Source organism: Miniopterus natalensis, chromosome 2 (genome assembly GCF_054644295.1).
Source record: "Miniopterus natalensis isolate mMinNat1 chromosome 2, mMinNat1.hap1, whole genome shotgun sequence".
Taxonomy (NCBI): domain Eukaryota; kingdom Metazoa; phylum Chordata; class Mammalia; order Chiroptera; family Miniopteridae; genus Miniopterus; species Miniopterus natalensis.
The window spans coordinates 148114528-148134111 of NC_142082.1; the positions used below are offsets into that span (position 1 = coordinate 148114528).

Consider the following 19584-nt stretch of genomic DNA (forward strand, 5'->3'; position numbering starts at 1 on the left):
CCCTAACATATCACTGGTCATGTGGTTTGGACCCCCTGACCTTTCCTCGTTAGAGATAATATCTAGGCTTCAGTTGTATTTCAGCTCCAGGCCCAGACAAGCAGCAAAACCAGACAAGCAGCACTGTGGCTGACCTCAGGACAGGCTGCACTGACTAATGGCCCCTGCCCTGTCACTGACCAACGGATCAGTGGAGACCACAATGGTGAAAGGACACACCTGGAAAGCTGGTGAAGAGCCTATTGAGATTTCCCCAACATCTCCACCATTTCTGGGAGCAAGCCTTCCCCCGCCTCCCAGGCACCTTACCTTTACATTCCTCACTTCTAAGCTCCAAGGGCCCTTCCTTTACCTCTATAACTTGTTTCCTAAGCCCTTTTTTTCCCTAGAATTACTTCTTCTACCTCTGTGATTTTCCAAATAAATGTTCTCTTATAGTCTGAGTTTGGCTCTGAATTCTTTCCTTGATAGACTCAAGTAGCAGGTTGCTGAACCTAGGTCACCTCACACCCCACTGGTCTAACCCCACTGGCCTAACACCTGGTGCCTTCCCTCTGCCCCAACACTTGGGAGGCAAAATAAGCATTCCCAAGAGTATTACAAGGTAATTGAATATCTGGGTGAAAAGCCTCTGGCAGACAGTATTATACAAACTTAAGAGGCAGGGGAAGTCCCTGCTGAGGACAATGGAGCTGAAACATGGTTTAATCACGTGCCTTCTAAGTTAAGGGCGTTTTATGCGCATTAAGCAATCGAGCCTTTACAACCACCCCATGACGAGGCTCTTCTCTCCATTTAGAAACGAAGAAACGTGCTCAGGGCATTGAGGTTGCGCAACATCACGAGCTACCAAGTAGAAGCACCGGCCCACGGCTCGGGGTCAGCTGTCTCCAACGCCTTGCTCCCTCCGCCACAGGTCTCCCGTGCAGCTCGCAGCCCAGGACCCCCGGGTGCGCATCCCCGAGCCCCGCGGGACCCGCACCCCGCCGCGCCCGAGCGCCTCCCAGCGCGGCGCGCTCACCCCTCGCGCTCAGTGCGCCGGCGCGCGCGGCCTCGGCCCGCCCTCCGGGGAGGGGCCGCGGCGGCGGAGGCCGCGCCGCCGAAGGTGGTGGGCGGGCGCGGCGGCGGAGGAACTTGTTGCGCCCGCGGCTGCGCCGTGCCGCTTCCTCCCCTCTAATTCGCCAGGCGGGCGCGGCGGCGGCGGCCGAGGAGGAGGAGGAGGCGGCCGGCGCGATGCGGCGCTACCTGCGCATCGCAGTGCTGTGCCTGGCTTGCGGCTTCTGCTCGCTCCTCTACGCCTTCAGCCAGCTCGCGGCGTCCCCGGAGGAAGGAGCTGGCGGCGGTGGCGGGCGGCCGCAGGCCGGGGTGGCTTCCTGGGTCGCAGGCGGCGGCCGCGGGGCCGCGAAAGGGGCGGACAGCGCGGCCACCGCGGCGCATCCCGGCGGGTCGGACAGGTACGGGCCGTTCCCCGTGTGGCGGGAGCCGGGCGGGGCGGGGGGCGCCGGGGCGCGGGGTCTGCCGGCCCGGGCGGCTCGCCGGCCTGCCCCGCGCCTCCCGCCGTCGCGCCCGCGCCGCCCGCCCCTTTGCCGCGGTCTCCGAGCCCCTTCGCTCTTTTCCCTCCTTTCCCCTCAACCCCGGGGCGAGCCCGGCGCCGCGCCAGCCTGAGCGCGCCCCGCGCTTTTGTGTTTGCTTTCTGACCCATTCCTTACACGCTCTTTGAAGTACAAGAAATTAATTTTCAACTTTTAATTGGCAGTTGATCTAAAAAAAAAAAAAGATTCTTTGAAAATAAGAGGTGCCTCACAAAAGCCTCTTGCTGTCGGACTGGTCGGGATTCCCTCTTGTCTCCATGGAGATCAGGTTGAGATATTTAAACATCAGACTGACGCCCTCGTTCAGTTTCTTTTCTACTCCCTCCTGAACGGGGCGTCTGATTTTTGTGTGTTACTAAATCTGTCATCATTAGTTGGTTAGTTCAGTCTGGACAGAGCGTTTAGGCTGATTGTGAATTTTTCTTTAGGGAACAATCTGTTCTGAAATTTACAGCAAGTTAAAGTTGAGCGATACTTAACAGGCGCATGTCTTTTGTGAGATGGGATGGAGGTGTCCGTCTTTGAAAACTGGTATTTAAAAAGCAGCAGAATGACTTAAGTGGATTTACAAGAAGCACTGCCAGAGTTGAAATGGACCTGCGATTTAAATGGAGAAAAGAATGCAACGCAGCATGAATGCTTAACAAAACCCGAGCGCTCCCCCTTCCTTAGACGGACTCCTCTCTTTGTGGGCACCTCTGGGAGACCCGAGTGTTCCCTTCGTTAGAGGCAAAGGCTGCTTTGATACCGAAAGTATAGCACTGGAAAGAGGAGGGAGCGCGGTCAGATGTGGGCTGTTTAGCATTCTTTTGAGAGTTGCTGGTCATTCCCAAAATGAAAGGGGGACGTTTGGTCAGAGGAGCGTGGAAATGGTCATGTTTTTACCCTATGTTTTGATTACACTCGGGCGAATTCCTAACCTCAGCACTCTATTCGTAAAAGCAGGACTACTTCCAGAGCCAGGTTTGTCAGCTCTCAGTTTTCTGTCCTGGGAGAAGTAGTCACTTGAAGACCAGGATGAGCTCATAAATACTCAGGGAAAGCAGCAGTTTATGTTACTGTGAAGCACTGAAAATTGTGGAAAAGCAATTATCTTTGTATTGGCTAGACTGATAAAGAAGCAACATTTTAATCAAAACATTGAATGAAATTATACTGTGGTATTAACATTTCAATTTGATAGAATGACATTCATTTTTAGTGCTTTGTCTCACATCTTTATTTTGACAGATTTTTATAAATTGTATTTGCTTGATCAGCTAATTTGAACAAAATGTCTTTGACATTTAGAAAATAAGCACCTCCGTTTTAATTAATATTTTATAGAGCCATTACTGAAATCTTAAGTTTGATGTGTCAGAATAGAGTCAACTGAAAAGCTGTACATTACAGGTCCCCTGAGCAGCATAACTCCTCATTTTAAATGGGGTAAACATCTAAGTTAAAACTGAACGTGTAATTAGAAAGAACTAAAGTCTGTAAAACTGTAGTGAAGTACATTTCACCGCATGTGCATGTGAAGTTTGGGCAGAGGGACAACGTGGGAAAGCCGAATATTGTCATGTTTTTACCCTACCATTTGATTAAGGTCAGGAATCCTAAGACATCAGGACTCTAAATTTTAGATATCATTTGTAACATCTTTTAGATTTCTCAAAGAGTCCAGGCAACTTCTTTGGCTACCGTGGGATATGGAGTAGGTATCCTTGACCTCTTCCTGTGTTTAAATCATTTGACCAAGGTTCATAGGGCATCGGCCGCGGGATTTGAACCACGATTAAAATCTATATATCCTTTTATTGCTCTCCAAGTGCTCTTTCTATAAAGCTGTTGTTATAAGAATCTAGCTTGTAGTGTTTTATCAGTGGAGAATGGGGCTATGGGTGAGGCAAACATCTTTCTTTTTTCTGTAGGACTCCATTATCATTGCCTTCTTTCTGTTTTTGAGGCTATCTTACCTGAAAGATTAAGAAGACTATTACTTCTCTTTAATACATTTTGTGACTTTAGCTACTCAGGGTGACTACTCAGGTCTCACATTTCACTAATGAATCTTCATAGAGATTATCAAGATCTCATCCTGTTGTAGTCATGGGGAATCAACAGACACTAAGCATTTCCACGATACCATTTCTGGACTGTCCATGCCCTTTGTGTGACTGATTTTCACACAGGAAGGTCGTCACTTCACTCCTTTTCAGATCTGGTTAGACATTGAGTTGTTTCTGCTGGGTCCTGTGAACACTAATAGGTTACATCAGTAATTTAGAGTGGAAAGAGTAAGGGCTTTGGAGACAGATTTCAGCTTTACCACTTATTAGCTGTGTTAACCTTGAACACATTTCCTCATGAGTTACAGGTAAAAGTACCTATGATACTGGGTTGTTTGTGAGATTTGAAATGAAATAGCTTGTATAGATTACTAAGTATGGTGTCTGGCATAATAAAGTTGTAGCTAGCCCTGGCCATTTGGCTCAGTGGTTAGAGCGATCGCCCATGGACTGAAGAGTCCCAGGTTTGATTCCGGCCAAGGGCACATACCTCCGTTGCAGGCTCATCCCCGGCCCTGGTTGGGGCACGTGCAGGAGGCAACCAGTCAATGTGTCTCTCTCACATGGATGTTTCTCTCTCTCCCCCTTCCACTCACTCTGAAAAAGCAATGGACAAAATATCCTCTGGTGAAGATTAAAAAAAAGATTGTAGCTAATATGGTGGTGATTTTGATCATTTAAGTTTTGAGGGATTTAAATCCCCCCCCAGTTTCTGATGTTTGGAAAAATTCTGGGGCTCAGACCCCAGTCCAGACCTGCTAAACCTGAATGCCTGGCCGTGGGGTCCAGGTTATTGTTATAAATCCAAAGATTTAGGAACACTATTTTAACAGAATGGTTTGATCACTATTTTCACACTACTGTTTTTAGTGGTGAAATTTTTTCCCTCTTCCTTGCAGTTATTTTTGAAGAAGAGAGGAGTTGGGGCAGTGACCAGTGAAGTTTCAGTTATTAAAGTGACCTGAACTTCTGCTTTAAAGAATTTTTTTTTCAATTACAGTTGACATTCAATATTATTTTATATTAGTTTCAGGTGTACAGCATATTGGTTAGACACTTATATAATTTATGAAGTGATGCCCTGATAAGTCTATTACTCCTGGTACCATACATAGTTATTACAATATTATTGACTGTAATTCTCCACTTTGTTAATGCAGAGACATCTTATATAAAACCAATTTTCTGCGCCTTGTTATTTTAGTTCATTGAAGATTATACTTCACATAGGTGTAAAGTGTTTAGCACAAATCTAGCTAATAATTAATTAAAATATTGTTCTGTGCTTTTGGAGGGGAAAGTGATTAGGTTAATGAGAAAATGTGTACTTTTGATTTACAAATCCTATTTTAAAACATTAAAATTATTATCAGTCATACCTGTTGAAAATACTTCCCCTCATTTTAGATTAGATTTTTTTCAGTTTGTATACCATGTAAAACTTAAAATTTGTATGTATTCAGATAGACAGTTTTTTCTTTATCATTTTTTACTTTTGTCAGTCATAGAAAAACTTTCTAACCACAGGGAGTTTTCCCCCCAGTTTTTTTTTTTTACGTTTAAATTTTTAATCCATTTTGGGGGGGTTGGGGGATGAAGGGAGTACAGTGTGATGCTAACTTATTTTTGAGATGGTTAGATAATATTAATACTGTTTAGTGCCATTTGTGTGTAAGCAGTCCTTTCCCCATCTCCTGAGTATTCATGAAATTTAGAGATTTAAGAAAAAAGAAACTAGAAATTAATTGAAGTTGTCTGGAGACAATTTTTAGTTGAAAATGAGTGACACAGGCTCTGATCTTCAAATAATGGTTCTCTGTCAGTATCACGGGCATGGTCTCCTTTACCAGGGCACAGCCACAGTGCAGGTATCTGCACCTGGCGGTTGCACTGTTGGCTTGTGGCGCCTGGTTCATGCTTCCACAGTCTCATGCTGGATATGCCTGGACATATCCCTGACTCTGTAAGTTGTGCATGGTTTTCATGAAAGCCTCGTGGACATTTTGATGTGAAAAATACCTTTTTTCAGTTTAATTTAAAAGTATTAAAGACCTTCTGGTATCATTTAAGTAAACTTAAAGTTTTTTCCCCTCTTGTAAAAAAAAAATTATCTTTATTGTTGAAAGTATTACAGATGTCCCCTTTTTTTCTCCCCATTGATCCCCTCTATCCCACATCCACCCCACCCCCAGACGTCCCCCATACTATTGTCTTGCGTCCATGGGTTATGTATTTATGCATGTAAGTTCTTTGATTAATCTCTCCTCACCCCCATAAACTTAAAATTTTTAAAGAAAATTTTGTATGTAAGTTTTTTAAAGAAAACAAGTTTGAGAACTGATATTGTGAGCATTGTGTTAAATGCTCACTTTAATCTAGAGCATGAAATGTCTCAATTTTTGAAACTTTTTTCAAGTACTGACATTTTGGGGAATTTTATTTTTGGTCTTTTTTTTTTAATGTTTGAAATATAAGTTCACAGGGAGTTGCTGAGATAACCCATGTTCACTCAGTTTCCCTCAGTAGTAAAGTCTTACATGAGCATGGTGCAATACCACTATATCTGGAATATAAACATATCAATATAGTGCAATATAACCCCAGAATTTGACATTGTATAATCCAAGATCAGTTTTCAGATATTACTAGTTTTACGTGCACTCATTTGTATGTGTAGTTTTATGCAATTTTTTTACAGATGTAAATTCATGTAACCACCCCACAATCAGGATACAGAACTGTTTTATCACACAAAGATCCTTTGTTCTACTCCTGATCAGTTTGCTTATGAACAGGCCATCTAGAGCTAGAAACTTTAAGCCATATGACAGTTGAGGATGATCCACAGTAAAGTTTTATTTCATTTTGATCCACAATGAAAAACTGCATTTATTATGGACTTGTCTGACTTTGGATGTCACTATTTATTAAAGACATACCCACTTAGCTTACAGTTTTGCCTCATTAAAAGTATTTAATAGAGTTACTACCTCTTTGTTATGGACCTAATATTCCATTTCCAATAGTTTTAAGGAATAAAAACAAAAGCAGTTAATAACCAGAACTTGGATAAACTACCTTTACTTTTCCAGTATTTTTAAGCTTTATTATTTTTTTCTGGCCTGAAAGTACAAGTGCTATCTGTCTCCAGATTAGTTGCTTTCCCTAATTTATTGCTTGTAGTAACAGTCACTGCATGTAATGAGTTTCTACTCTGTATCTTAATTTTTAAAATAAATTTTTAATAAGAATATAAATTTAGGCAATAAGACTTTATGCCACCTTTTGCCTGCAGCACCTCAGTGTTTTATGATTAAAAAAAAAATAGTAGCTTGTGTAGTCACTAATGCTTATGTTTTATATTTCCATTAAAGAAAGATAGAAAAACATCCTTCTGTAACTGTTTTCTGACATTAAGTTATAGTTGAGAAACTTACCTGAAACTTGACTTTTTTGCTGCAGTTTCATCTGCATTAATCACTTTACAGTGATTACATGATCTAGCAATTCCACTTGTAGGTATACCTCAAGAGAATTGCAAACATGTTCACAGAAAAATTGTGCATGAATAGTCATAACAGCATTATATATAATAGTCAAAAGTTGCAAAACAACCCAAATGCCTATAACCTGATGAATGGATAAACAAAATGTATATCCACCCATAAAATGGAATATTATTTTGCCATAAAAAGGAATGAAGTGTACTGATAAGTGCTACAGTGAATGAACCTTGAAAATATGGCAAGTGAAAGAAGTCAGACTCCAAAGGCCACATATTATTATGATTTCATTTATGTGAAATGCCCGTAACAGGTAAAATCTGTGGATACAGAAAATAATTCCTGGTTGCCTAGAGCTGAGGGATCGAGGATTGCAAGTTGAAGCAGAAATAAATGGTATTATTACATAATTTCAAGCAGTGATTTTTATAGAAAAATTTAATTAGGGAATAATTTTCTTTGAGAGTTCATTATCCATTTCCATTTTCCACCTTTGTGAGGTTTGACATGGGGAGATAGAATAACCAGCTTAGTTATTTCCTTCCTGGAACAAAGGTACACTTTAGGATTGATTATCAGTAAATTGTGGATTTGCTGAAAGAAAGTGGTGATAATGTCAATCTGAAAGATGGAGATACCTGTTTGAACAGGTTCATTGTGAGGCTTAAATGGATGTGAAAGCCCTTGAATCTGAAAAAAACTCAGTGTTAGTTGTTACCACTACCAGTGAGCCTGTCTCTAGTATGAAAAGCAAGACTTAAAAAAATACATAACCATGTTGGAGGCGGGGGACAAACATAAATTTCCTGGTCAAATTGTATGTTTCACTGGTCTGCACAGAGTTTCTTTTCTTTTTCTGATTTATCAACCATTTAAATTAAGATATGTAACATTTTTTTGTCTTGTTTGAAAATGGTGTCCCTTTAAAGGAAAGTCAGATTACAATGTACCTTTTTCCCATGATTTTAAAATTTTGACTTTGAACTTTATTATGCAGAAATGTACAGAATTACTTAGGCAGCATTTTAAAAACCAGCAGTGCCTAACCCTGTTCTCAGAGATTGATTTAATAGGTCTGGTGTGGGGCATTGGCATTTGTGAGAGGTATGATCAGAGATCTTTGCAAATCTGAAATTACATAGACCTTTCGTTGTAAGAACAGTGACTTATAATTGAATCTATTAAGAGAAAACAAAGCTACACGGTGATGGGATATGAGGTGACCTGAGTTAATACTTGCTTAATTTAATACCCAGGTCTCCACTATAGCGAATTTCAAGCTAGACTATTTTGAAAAAGAGTTAACAATGGAAAACATACTTTTTGTAATGTGAGCCATTGTTTTGTTTTTTTTCCAACCTGCAATTGAAGGAGAAAGAACACATTTAATTCTCCATTTTAGCTTGTGTAATATAGCGAAACTGACATAATGTAGATAATGAAACTGAACCATGAATATCAGCAGGATTTCTTATTTTTTCAATTTGAAACACCATATAAGTAGCTTTGATTGAGGATTAATTTGAAAACATTTAAATTTCCTCTCGCCTTTTCATTAGCATTTGTGGCATTTTAATTTTGCTTTAGGATAAGCAAATATTTTGTTTTGCTGAAATGGATTTTATTCTAAGGGGAATATGTGTAGTCCGTGAAGGAAAATTTTAGATGCACTCTTGTATTTTCTTTGTCATGTGAGGAGGGGATATTATTTTATTTTTATTACTATTATTATTTTTTAATATATCTTTATTGATTTCAGAGAGAGGAAAGGAGCGGGAGAGAGAGAGATAGAAACATCAATGATGAGAGAGTCATTGATCGGCTGCCTCCTGCACGCCCCCACTGAGGATTGAACCCCAATTGGCTGGATCCTAGGTTGACACTCAACTGCTGAGTCACGCCTGGCCGGCTGGGGATTTTAATACATTAGGAGAGTTCCTGACTAAGAAACTGGTTTCTAGTCTGTAGTATATTCTACCCTAAGGTTTTAAAGTTATATTTAAAATAATAATACCCTAAGTAATAGAGACATCAATTTTCAAAAATCCTCAGGTTACCTTAGCAATATTGAATTTGCAAAATTGGATTTACAGTTTTATTGCTGTAAAATAGGACAGTAAGTTATTATGTTATCGAGTAAATTCCTTGTTAGTTTTAAACTGAAATATTCACATAGGACTCTATTTCTGTCTTACTCTGTTAGGTGTAAAGATTTCTCTCTGTGTTACTGGAATCCCTATTGGATGCTGCCCTCTGATGTTTGTGGAATGAACTGCTTTTGGGAAGCGGCTTTTAGGTAGGCACTTAATATTTAATTGGTAGATCAGTCAGTGTAGGTAAGATTAGATAGTAGATACATTTTTAATAATAAATAGGATGTAAAATGTTTTTTTCTATAATATAATATTATCATACAATTATTTATTTTCTGATTTTTCTACTTTTCCCCCCACTTTGTAGTTATTACTGATTTTTAGTACATACTGCAAATAAAATGCTCTAACTTTTTTTTTAGATGTTATTATGATAAATAAACCATTGTTCTTAGAATTTATGACCTAACTTTTGTTAATGTGATAAAGTGGTAAACAGGTGGTTTAAGGTAGACTTCCACTGACACAGACATATGTACATATATATGACGTTTATTTAATTTAAAGCTGGTATACTGAAAACACCATTTTACAGGTGCATGGGGAGACCCGAGCAAGGACTGTGTTGGCTCTTAGTAGAGGGATTGAATATTGGGGAGTGGGAGAAGAGAGAGGAGGGTTTAACAAAGGACCAAATGGCATGGCATTGTTTACTGAATAGTTCGGCTTTGTTCACTTCTCTGTATCAGGAAGGCTTTGGATTGGCTGACAGCTCAGGTCCCCTTCCTGCCTTACTTTCAGTGAAAGAAACTAGTATGGGTAGGAATAGGACCTCAGCCTGTCTCCCTGAGATAGTGGCAGGGGAGAGTGAGGCAGTAGCCTGAAACGCCCTTCCCAAAAGTAAAATTTCTTTGAGAAGTCACCTACTTTTACTGTGTCTTGTGATTCATTTAAATTTTAATTTTACTCATTCAGTTTGCCAGGCACAGTGCTAAGTACTAAGAACCAGACCGTGAGTCTGGTTAATGTGGCACCATCCTTCTGGGGCTTACATTCAGACTCGATCTTCACACTGGTAAACCTCAGATTGCAATAGAGGGTGATGTATTGTAGCTCTGACTATGGGAGAAACAGATGAGTCATCTGGTGGGATCACCTTAAGGCATCACGGAAGTCTTCCTGGAGGGAGCAACTGAATGAAGAACAGGCTCAAGGATAGGAGGTTGTCTAGGTGGGAAGAACTAGTACATATTAAAAATATGTATCAGTAGCATGTATTTTAAAATTCTTGTATTCCCTATACATTATGTGTTTCATGAACTACTGGGAGGGAATCGTTGAAATCAGATATTTTAATTATATCTTGTTGCTGTGGGAAAGATGGAATGATTAAAATTCTAACAGGGATCAGTCAAGTCAGATTATTCAGACTTTTAAAAATGATCTTACCCTATTGATGGGTAATCTTGCTCTTCAGCTTGTTAATAATTTTGGAGAATTGGGGCTGCATATTTTTATTCTTATAAAAGTTTGCTAATGAATAGAGCCTTGACAAGCACCACTTTGCTGTCTCCAGCCTTGTGACATAAATCTCCTCACTCTCAAAGCTGGGTAAGTTTGAAAACTTTCTTATACTCTAATTTATACAACCCAGACCCTTTTGTAAGTTATGGCATGAGTAATAATCTCCCCTCCTCAACGGCAAGAGTAGCCCAGGGAAGTCGCCTAGTCTGAATCCTGGAGCATCTGCTTATTACTCCTTTTGTTTTGGCTTCTCCAGCTCATTATTTTCTTAATGCTCCTAAATAGTCCATGGAAGGAATTACATGTGGATGAATACATAGTGTTTACCCTTGTGCTCGTTACTCTCCTGAATTTGAAGTTTTATTTATTTAAAAAAAAATATTTATCTTTATTGATTTCAGAGAGAGAGAGATAGAAATGTCAGTGATGAGAGTCATTGATCAGCTGCCTCCTGCACACCCCTGACTGGGGGTCAAGCCCAAAACCCAGGCATGTGCCCCGACCGGGAATCGAACCGAAGTCTCCTGGAGCCTAGGTTGATGCTCAACCGCTGAGCCATGCCTGGCTGGGCCCAAATTTGAGGTTTTAAAGGTTGTACTTCTGTTATACTCTCTACTTGTAATATTGAATCCACAGTATATATCTGTAATCATTTTGTTTCTTACTTAGAACTTAGGATCCCTCACATTTACATGCAGTCAAGCCAGAATGCCATATAATTGCCATGTTATTCTCCCTCCACGTCAGAATTTACTCTAAGTAATTCCTCATTATCCCCTGACTCTTTAAGAGCTTATCTCGTCTGCCTACCTCCTTACTTCAAAGGAGCAAAGCATCTTTGAAATTCCCTTTACTGTCCTCTTAGGTCTTGCATTTTGCCTGGCTCCGGTGGGCACTAACTGGTACCATTTTCTTCTTCCCAGGCCTATCCCTGCTATTCCGATTTGAATTCTTTATATAATTTTATGTTGATTAAAGCTTATGTGGGGGGATTATTTTCTCCCAATCAATTTATTATACAATAAACATAAAATAACATAAAAAAGAAAAATTGCCTCAACACCCATCAACAGTGTTTTCACCATCGATAAGTAAGCATATCCTTTTAGTAATTGTTCCTGCATCTGCTGCTGAGTCACCTACTTGACCAACTGCTTCCCGGCAGCTTGTCAGAATAATCACACCTCTTCTGTTTCTTCTGTCCTTAAAACCAAACACAAAATCCCTGCAATACCTTGCTTCAACCCTTTTTTCCTTCAAGCATTCTTACTCTCTTTCCCTTCATCAGCAAACTTATAAGAGTTTCTACTGGCTTTACTTCAGTAAATAAGCTGACCAACCCTTCACACCTCAATCCACAATGAGCAGTGTCTGCCTCTCATTGAAGTCACCCCGGCCTCTGTATTGTTCTTCTGGACCTAATCTTACACTTGTCCGTTTGACACTGGTTACCACTTCCTCTTTCTTTCTGCTCTGCCAGCCTCCGGCTCTGGAGACTACTGTCCTTAACTCTGATCTCTCTGCTCCCAGACGACTTTCTCTATTTCTGACTCCTGAGCTTTGAAGTTCCTTAGGACTCTGCTCTTTTCTCTCCCCACTGAGGATAACCTGTTTAACTGGTATAGCTTGTGCAGATCTCTTTTCTGAGCTCCAGAACTGTATTTCCAGCTGCATATTGGTCATTTTACCTAGCCGATTCAGCTGCCTCAGACACTCTTGTTCAGACCTGAACTCATAGTCTAGTTCCTCACACTTTCCCTCATTCGTAGTTTATATCTTGGTTCATGACTGACTTTCCACATCAATCCACAGTGACTCTTCTACCCAGCTCCTTCCACAGTTGTTCCTGACTGCCTCTTCCTTCCTATTGCCTTGACTACAGTGCTTATTACTTCTTATCCAGCTAGTGCGATCTCCTTCCCTGCCCACTGCTCCTGCCTTTTCTGTATCCTCTGTATTACTGCACCTATTGCATCTATTGTGGTTCTGAATCTACTTCTAGACTGTTGACTTTACAGATAGATACCACGTGGCATTCATCATGTAAGCCCCATGCCCAGGAAGGTGCTTGCCAAACAGTAAATAACTAATATTTTCCCCCCGCACTTTCAGACTAGTGTACATGTTTGTGTAGTAAGCTTCCTAAGCAATCTTAATTTTTTACTCTAGAACAGTTCCTCAGCCTTTTGGAGTAGGTGGGTGAGTGGGTGCTATCCTTCATGACTTGATGTTTTTGTTTTGTTTTGTAGAATATCCCTTTATTTCGATTGGCCTGTCTCATGGCTAGTTTCAGGATTTTTGGCAGGAATACTGCATAGTAGATATTGTGCTCCTCTTTGGGCCTGCTCTCAGGAGGCCTCTGATGTCATAAGTTTAACATTGGTTAAGTTTGATCATGTGGTTAAGGTGGTGATGTTACATTTCTACACTTGCAACAGTGTCTTTATCCCCTTTGTTACTTCCGGGGATAATACTTTGATACTCAGTGGTCTTAGCATCCATTAATTATTCTTGTTTAAATCGTCTATTATAATGGTGATTGCAAAATGGTGATTTTTGTAATTCTGTTATTCTTTCTACATTTATCAGTTGGTACTCATTTATTTATATATATGTATACACACACACACACTTTTAAATATGTGTTTATTGATTTCAGAGAGAGGACAGGAGAGGGAGAGAGAGAGAGAAACATCAATGATGAGAGAGTCATTGATCGGCCGCCTCCTGCATGGCCCCTGCTGGGGATTGAGCTTGTAACCTGGGCATGTCCCTGACCTGAATTGAACCGTGACTTCCAGGTCCTGGAGTCAATGCTCACCCACTGAGCCATGCTGGCAGGGTGGTGCTGGTTTTTAAAGAAGAGTTCCACCTCCCCCTTATCCTTTTATTTAGCATCATTGTAGACTCATGGATTCATTTTTAAATCTAATGTGTTGCTGTGCATTTTTCTCATAGTTCCTGTTCATGCTCAGGTTTTGCCAAATTTAGCCATGCCAGCCCTCAGGTGTTATCTTTGAATTATCTGAGATCTTTCCTCTAATCACGTATCTGTGGAAAATAGGTTTGGCTTAAAAATGTCCTTTTGGACAACATTTCTTTATCCCACAGGGCCTTTTCTCTTATTTACCCTGATTAAAACATAGCACACTTTTACAGAGCCTGATAAGATTACACCACTCAGTTGTGACCAACATTACTTGAATGGCAGTTTCCCTGTCATTTCTTAGAGGTTTTAGTTTCCGCTCCCCATAGAGTAAAAGCTTACTTTAGATATTTCTTCCACTTGGAATTATTTCCTGTCCTTGAGGTCTAGGGACAGGGTGATGGGCAGAGACATGTAAAAGTGTTTCATGTTGTCAGCTTAGATATTGAGTCTATACTGTGTATAGTGCTTTTGCTAAAAAGGATTACACACAACAGAAAAGCAGATGCAATGTAGCTGATGGTACTCCTTCCGTAGAAATTGGTGGAAGGAGTGGGGACAGTGTGACTGAAACCAGCTTTGCTAAAGTGCCTGGGAGGAGTCCCTGGGACTGATTTTAGAGGGCTTTTTTTTCTTGAACATTTAACTTATTTTTCTTAAAAAGGTTTGTTAATATTTCTTGTCATTGTGTGTAGAGAATGCTATGCTAAACGACACATGACTATTATGGCTTACTTTTAAAATCTCTTGGCTTTTAGCTTTGGGGCAGGATCTAGTTGAGGCCAATTAAGCAATCCGAGCCCTTTATAGATTCTCAAGTCTTGCTTGGTACTTTAATGAGGGCCTTTATGCCATCATGAGAAGTGGGATCTGGAGGCATTTGCTGGAAAGATGAGATAATTAGAGCTCTGTGAAATTGTTGTGTGTCTTCACTGCCTTATCTTTTGTTGTGTCCTTTGTGCTTTGAGATGAACTAGGTTCCCGCCCCCTTATTATAGGTATAGAAGCGTAGGTAACTAGTCTTGAATATTAGAAACTGAGGGGCCCAACAGAAAAGAGGGGAGCTGATAGAAGGTGCAGACAGGGAGGAGGTGCTGCTTCTTTCTGTTGCTGTCAGTGGAAAAGAACAGAGCCCAAAAGACCCGAGCTTATGTTAACACCTATTTGTGAAAGAAGTGGCAAAGCGGGTGGGCAGAGAGAGGGTCAACTGGCAACTGTAACAGAGGTGCTGCACAGTTGGATAGCCATGTGCAAAACTATGTGATTGTCCCCTACCTCAAACCTTCATAAAATTCATTCCTGGTAGATCAATCTAAATTTTAAAAACAAAGTATGTACCTAATATTATCTTAATTAATTAGTTATTATTATTTTTAATCTTCACCCAGGGATATATTTTCCATAGTTTTTCATGGGTGGGGCAAGAGAAAAACATCGATGTGAGAGAGACACGTCAATTGATTGCCTCCCACACGTACTCTAACTGGGGCCTAGCCTGCAACCAAGGTATGTGCCCTTGGCCGAAATGGAACCCAGAACCCTTCAGTCCACGGACCGACGCTCTAACCACTGAGCCAAACCAGCCAGAGCTATTATAAACATTTTTATTTTTATATATCTTTATTGATTTCAGAGAGAGGAAGGGAGAGGGAGAGAGAGAGATAGAAACATCAATGATGAGAGAATCATTGATCGGCTGCAGCCCGCAACCCAGGCATGTGCCCTCACCAGGAATCGAACCCTGATCTCCTGGATCCTAGGTTGACTCTCAACCGCTGAGCCATGCCCGGCTGAGCAGGGGCTATTATATCTTAATTTAATGATGATCTTAATACCTGGGCAAAGAATATCACCACTGCTTCTGGAATAGCAAAAATAATTCTTCCAAGGACACCATTTTACATGTGACTTCTCCATTCAACGCTATTTAAGTAATATTGAACTTTATGAATTATCTAGGGAAGAGTTTTATTTTCCTTAAAAAAACACATACAAGTTTTAAAATAACCTCATCTAATATATCTTTATTGATTTCAGAGCGAGAGGAAAGGAGAGGGAGAGAGAGAAAGAGAGAGAGAGAAACATCAATGATGAGTCATTGATCGGCTGCCTAGCCCGCAACCCGGGCATGTGCCCTGACCAGGAATCGAACCCCGATTGCCTGGATCCTAGGTCGATGCGACGCTCAACCGCTGAGCCATGCCTGGCCAGGCAAGAACCTGATCTATAGAATAATTGGCCCATTACAGTACCTGAACAAAAGGGGAGCTATCAAGGAAGGCATTGAGGAGTGTAAGTTTCAGCCTCCCAGTAAAGGGATCAGGGAAGGAAATGATCCTTTTGTTTTCTAGGAGATGAGTAATTTGGCTGAAGAGCTTTTCTGCTCCTCTGCTGAAAGAAGGCTCACAGTTACCAGTAATTGTGTATGTGAGATATCCCAATGTAAGCAGAACGAACCCATTTTCACGCCCAAAGAACCTAGTCAGACCAGAAAAGCAGCAGTTTTAACCACTGTCTTAAAAATCTCCAGGCCCTTAGCAAAACAAGCTTGTTAGTAGGAAGGGATATATCACAGTAAAAGCAGGATTCAGACTTAATTTTCTATCCTATTACTGTGAAAAATTCCAAATGTTTAATGTCACAACATTAAGATGTATGAATTTGATATTCAAGTGTGTTTTTTATATATAGTCAGTTGCTTTAAGAGAAATGATTAATTACCCATCCCTGCTATTGCAAATCTGTTATGTATGCATACAACTGATAATGTTAAACACTATAATTTCTAATTGTTATACATCTTACAGAAAGGATCTTTGTAAGCAAAAATTGAGTTAAAGCCAAATTTTTATATTTTTAGTTTGGAATGTTTGTACTTTATAATACTTTAATGTATTACTAGTTTTGTTTTCCTTTGTCTTCCATTCTTACATTACGTTGCTGTCAATTTCAAAAAGATTGTTTTATGCCATAATTACAGATGGGATCTATATATTATAAATATGTTATTTTATTTGATAACAGTACAGTCACACATAATTAGTTCCATTCTTTAGGTATTGGTGGATTATTATTAGTTCAGTTAAGGGGCAAGAGGTTTGAAATAGGCCTGATACTGTTTACTGCTGCTCTGTGTTAGAAGTAGGGTCTAACATAGCCTATGCCAATAACTTGGGTTTAGGGACTCTCTCCTTCCAAGATGCAGTACTAGTGTTTTTGACTTGTATGTTTCAGACCACCTCAGAAATTTTTACTACTCTCTGATTACTTGGTAAATGGGACTGAATGTTACGTCATTGAGAAAAGTTACGGGAAGGAAACTTTTCTTGTAATCAGCATGGGTGAAGATTGGATGTGATATTGAAATATTTATGGGTGAATTTATGTCTGTGTTTGCTTCCAAATGATTCATTGGTTAGTGAAAGGGATGTGGGCAGAGGTTTTAGATAAAATAAGAATAATTTTGAATGGATGATTGTTGCAGCTGGGAGATGGGTAACATGGAGATCTTTAGTTGTATTCTTTCTACTTTTATGTGTGTTTGAGATATTTTTTAAAAAATAAAAAAGCTTTAAAAATTGAATGGAAGATATTCAAATTGGTGGTGCTCCCCTTCTCAATTAGGGGGGGTTCCTTGAGAGAATTAAGCCCTAATGCCCTAAGGCATGCAGTGTGAGTAATGAATGAATGAACTTCTTTCCTGTGCATCGAGAATGGTGTTAATTATGTACCACTCTTGGGAAAACTGAGAAAGTAAGTAGGCTTTTTATTTTATTTGTATTTTATGATTCCTAGAGAGGAACGTTGACCAAGAAAGGCCAGTTGAGGGTATAGAAATACATGATTGAGTCAACATTGTACTGTTCTGTAATTTGACGTTTCTTTGCTTTTTAAATGGAAGTTTCAAACTTCAGTTTTTGAACATGGTCAGAATGCCTTGTTGTTAACAGGTTAACCCTTTACTAAAACTGTGAAAATGTGGTTTTCTTTTTTATTAGGTATAGTGTGAAAATACAGCCGGTTGAGAGAATGCACCTAGCTGTAGTTGCCTGTGGTGAAAGACTGGAAGAAACTGTAACTATGTTGAAGTCAGCGATCATTTTCAGCATCAAACCTCTTCAGTTCCATATTTTTGCTGAAGATCAACTACATGATAGTTTTAAAGGCATAGTAAGTATTTGAAACTTAAGTCTGTAGAGTTGACTATTTAATGGTTTATTATAGTAGAATGTTGTTTTACTCCTTCTTTGAACAAAAATATTTATTCCTTAACCTGGCCTGCTAGAGGGGAGTGTTTCCTGCTCCCACTTCCATCTAAGAGTCCAGATCTAGGGTGTAAGAGGAAGGTTTGTTTTGAAAAGGAGGTGGCTACTTAAAGTCCTTTGCCAATCATGGAGGTTTTAATTTACTGACTATAGTTTCAGGATGTTTGCCTGAGAAGTCCTATGATTTAATTTTGTTCTTACCCTTGGCTTGGAAGTGCCTCGGTCAGAGTATGCACAAAGGATTTAATTCTTTTCTGAGGAGAGGAAACTCTTGATTGACAGTATGGAGGGAAGTGGCTTCTTGCTCTGATAAGAAATTTCTTTATTTTGGATTTATATTAGTTACAGTCAGTTTGGCTGTAATGGCAGAAAACGCAAAATAACCTATCTTAATCTAGATAGACGTTTATTTCTCTCTCATGAAAGTAGGCAGTCTGCAGTATATATGGTAGCTCTGCTTCTTTTGGACTCTGGCTTCTTCTCTCTTGTGGCTGAGCCTCCTTTAACCTAAGGGTTCTACCTCATGACCCAAGATAGCTGCTGAAGCTCCAGCTTTCACATTCATATTCTAGCCAACATGAGGGAGGAAGTAGTGAAGAGGGCAGTCCTTCCCAGTAAGGACACTTTCCAGAAGTTGCACATGACATTCCTGCCAGTGTCTCATTGGCCTGAACTTATTAATGTGACCATACCTAGCTTTTTGTGAGGATTGAAAATATCTTGAATCATGGCAGCTATGTAACCTCCTTAACAAGCAAACAAACAAATTACTATGCAAGAAGAAAACAGATAGATATAGGAGGGAAAACATACAAGAAAAAGAAAATTCACCTGAAATCTTACCTGTGCTCTGCGATGGTGCTATGATGATGATGATGATGATCCAACCTCCCTGCACCTACAATGAATTAAGCTTTCCAGATTGATTTGGATTATTATGCTTGGTCTAACTATGTAGGAAAAAAAGTATTTTTTTTTTAAGTTACATTTTACACATTGAGTGAAAAATACTTGTGATCTCAATTCTTTTAGTTTTCTCTCAAAATCTTTGATTCCAAGAGGTATAAAGCTTTAGTTACTCTTTAAAAAGATTTCTAGTATCTATATTTTTGATATGAGCTTTTGTGATCTTGATCTCTTTATCTGGATTGTTTTCTAAAATATTAATTGAGGAATTAATCTTATCCTAGCAGTTCAGAGAATAGCAACAGATTACTACCAACTGTGGAAACCTTTGAAAATGTAATGAAAAAATAAAATAAATGTATTGCTTTATTTTATATGCAGCCTTTTTGTTGTGTTCAGATCTGGCTGAGTTATTGTTTGTGTAATACTAAATTTTAAACTTAGTTTTTCTTTAATTAGTTCTGAGAATGTTTGGTTTTGCTTTTGATGAAAGGTATGGAATATTTTGTGGAACTTTTTTTTTTTTTTTTAATATATCTTTATTGATTTCAGAGATAGGAAAGGAGAGGGAGAGAGAGAGAGAGATAGAAACATCAATGATGAGAGAGTCACTGATCGGCTGCCTCCTGCACGCCCCCAACTGGGGATCGAGCCCGCAACCCAGGCATGTGCCCTTACCGGGAATCAAACCCCAATCGCCTGGATCCTAGGTCGACGCTCAACC

General features: G+C 39.9%; 1 protein-coding gene across 3 annotated transcripts in view; it reads left to right on the forward strand.

Annotated features, from left to right (window-relative positions):
• The first annotated feature begins 1215 nt into the window (after window positions 1-1215).
• Window positions 1216-19584, forward strand: part of GXYLT1 (glucoside xylosyltransferase 1) — a 43486-nt gene continuing 25117 nt past the window's right edge. For 2 of the 3 annotated variants that reach the window (XM_087814723.1, XM_087814725.1), the window contains exons 1-3: window positions 1216-1454; window positions 9350-9442; window positions 17688-17859. In XM_087814723.1, coding sequence (XP_087670849.1) covers window positions 1234-1454; window positions 9350-9442; window positions 17688-17859 — 486 coding nt within the window. In that variant the 5' untranslated portion in view covers window positions 1216-1233. The remainder of the gene's footprint in view (window positions 1455-9349; window positions 9443-17687; window positions 17860-19584) is intronic. The other variant, XM_087814724.1, reaches the window with a different exon arrangement.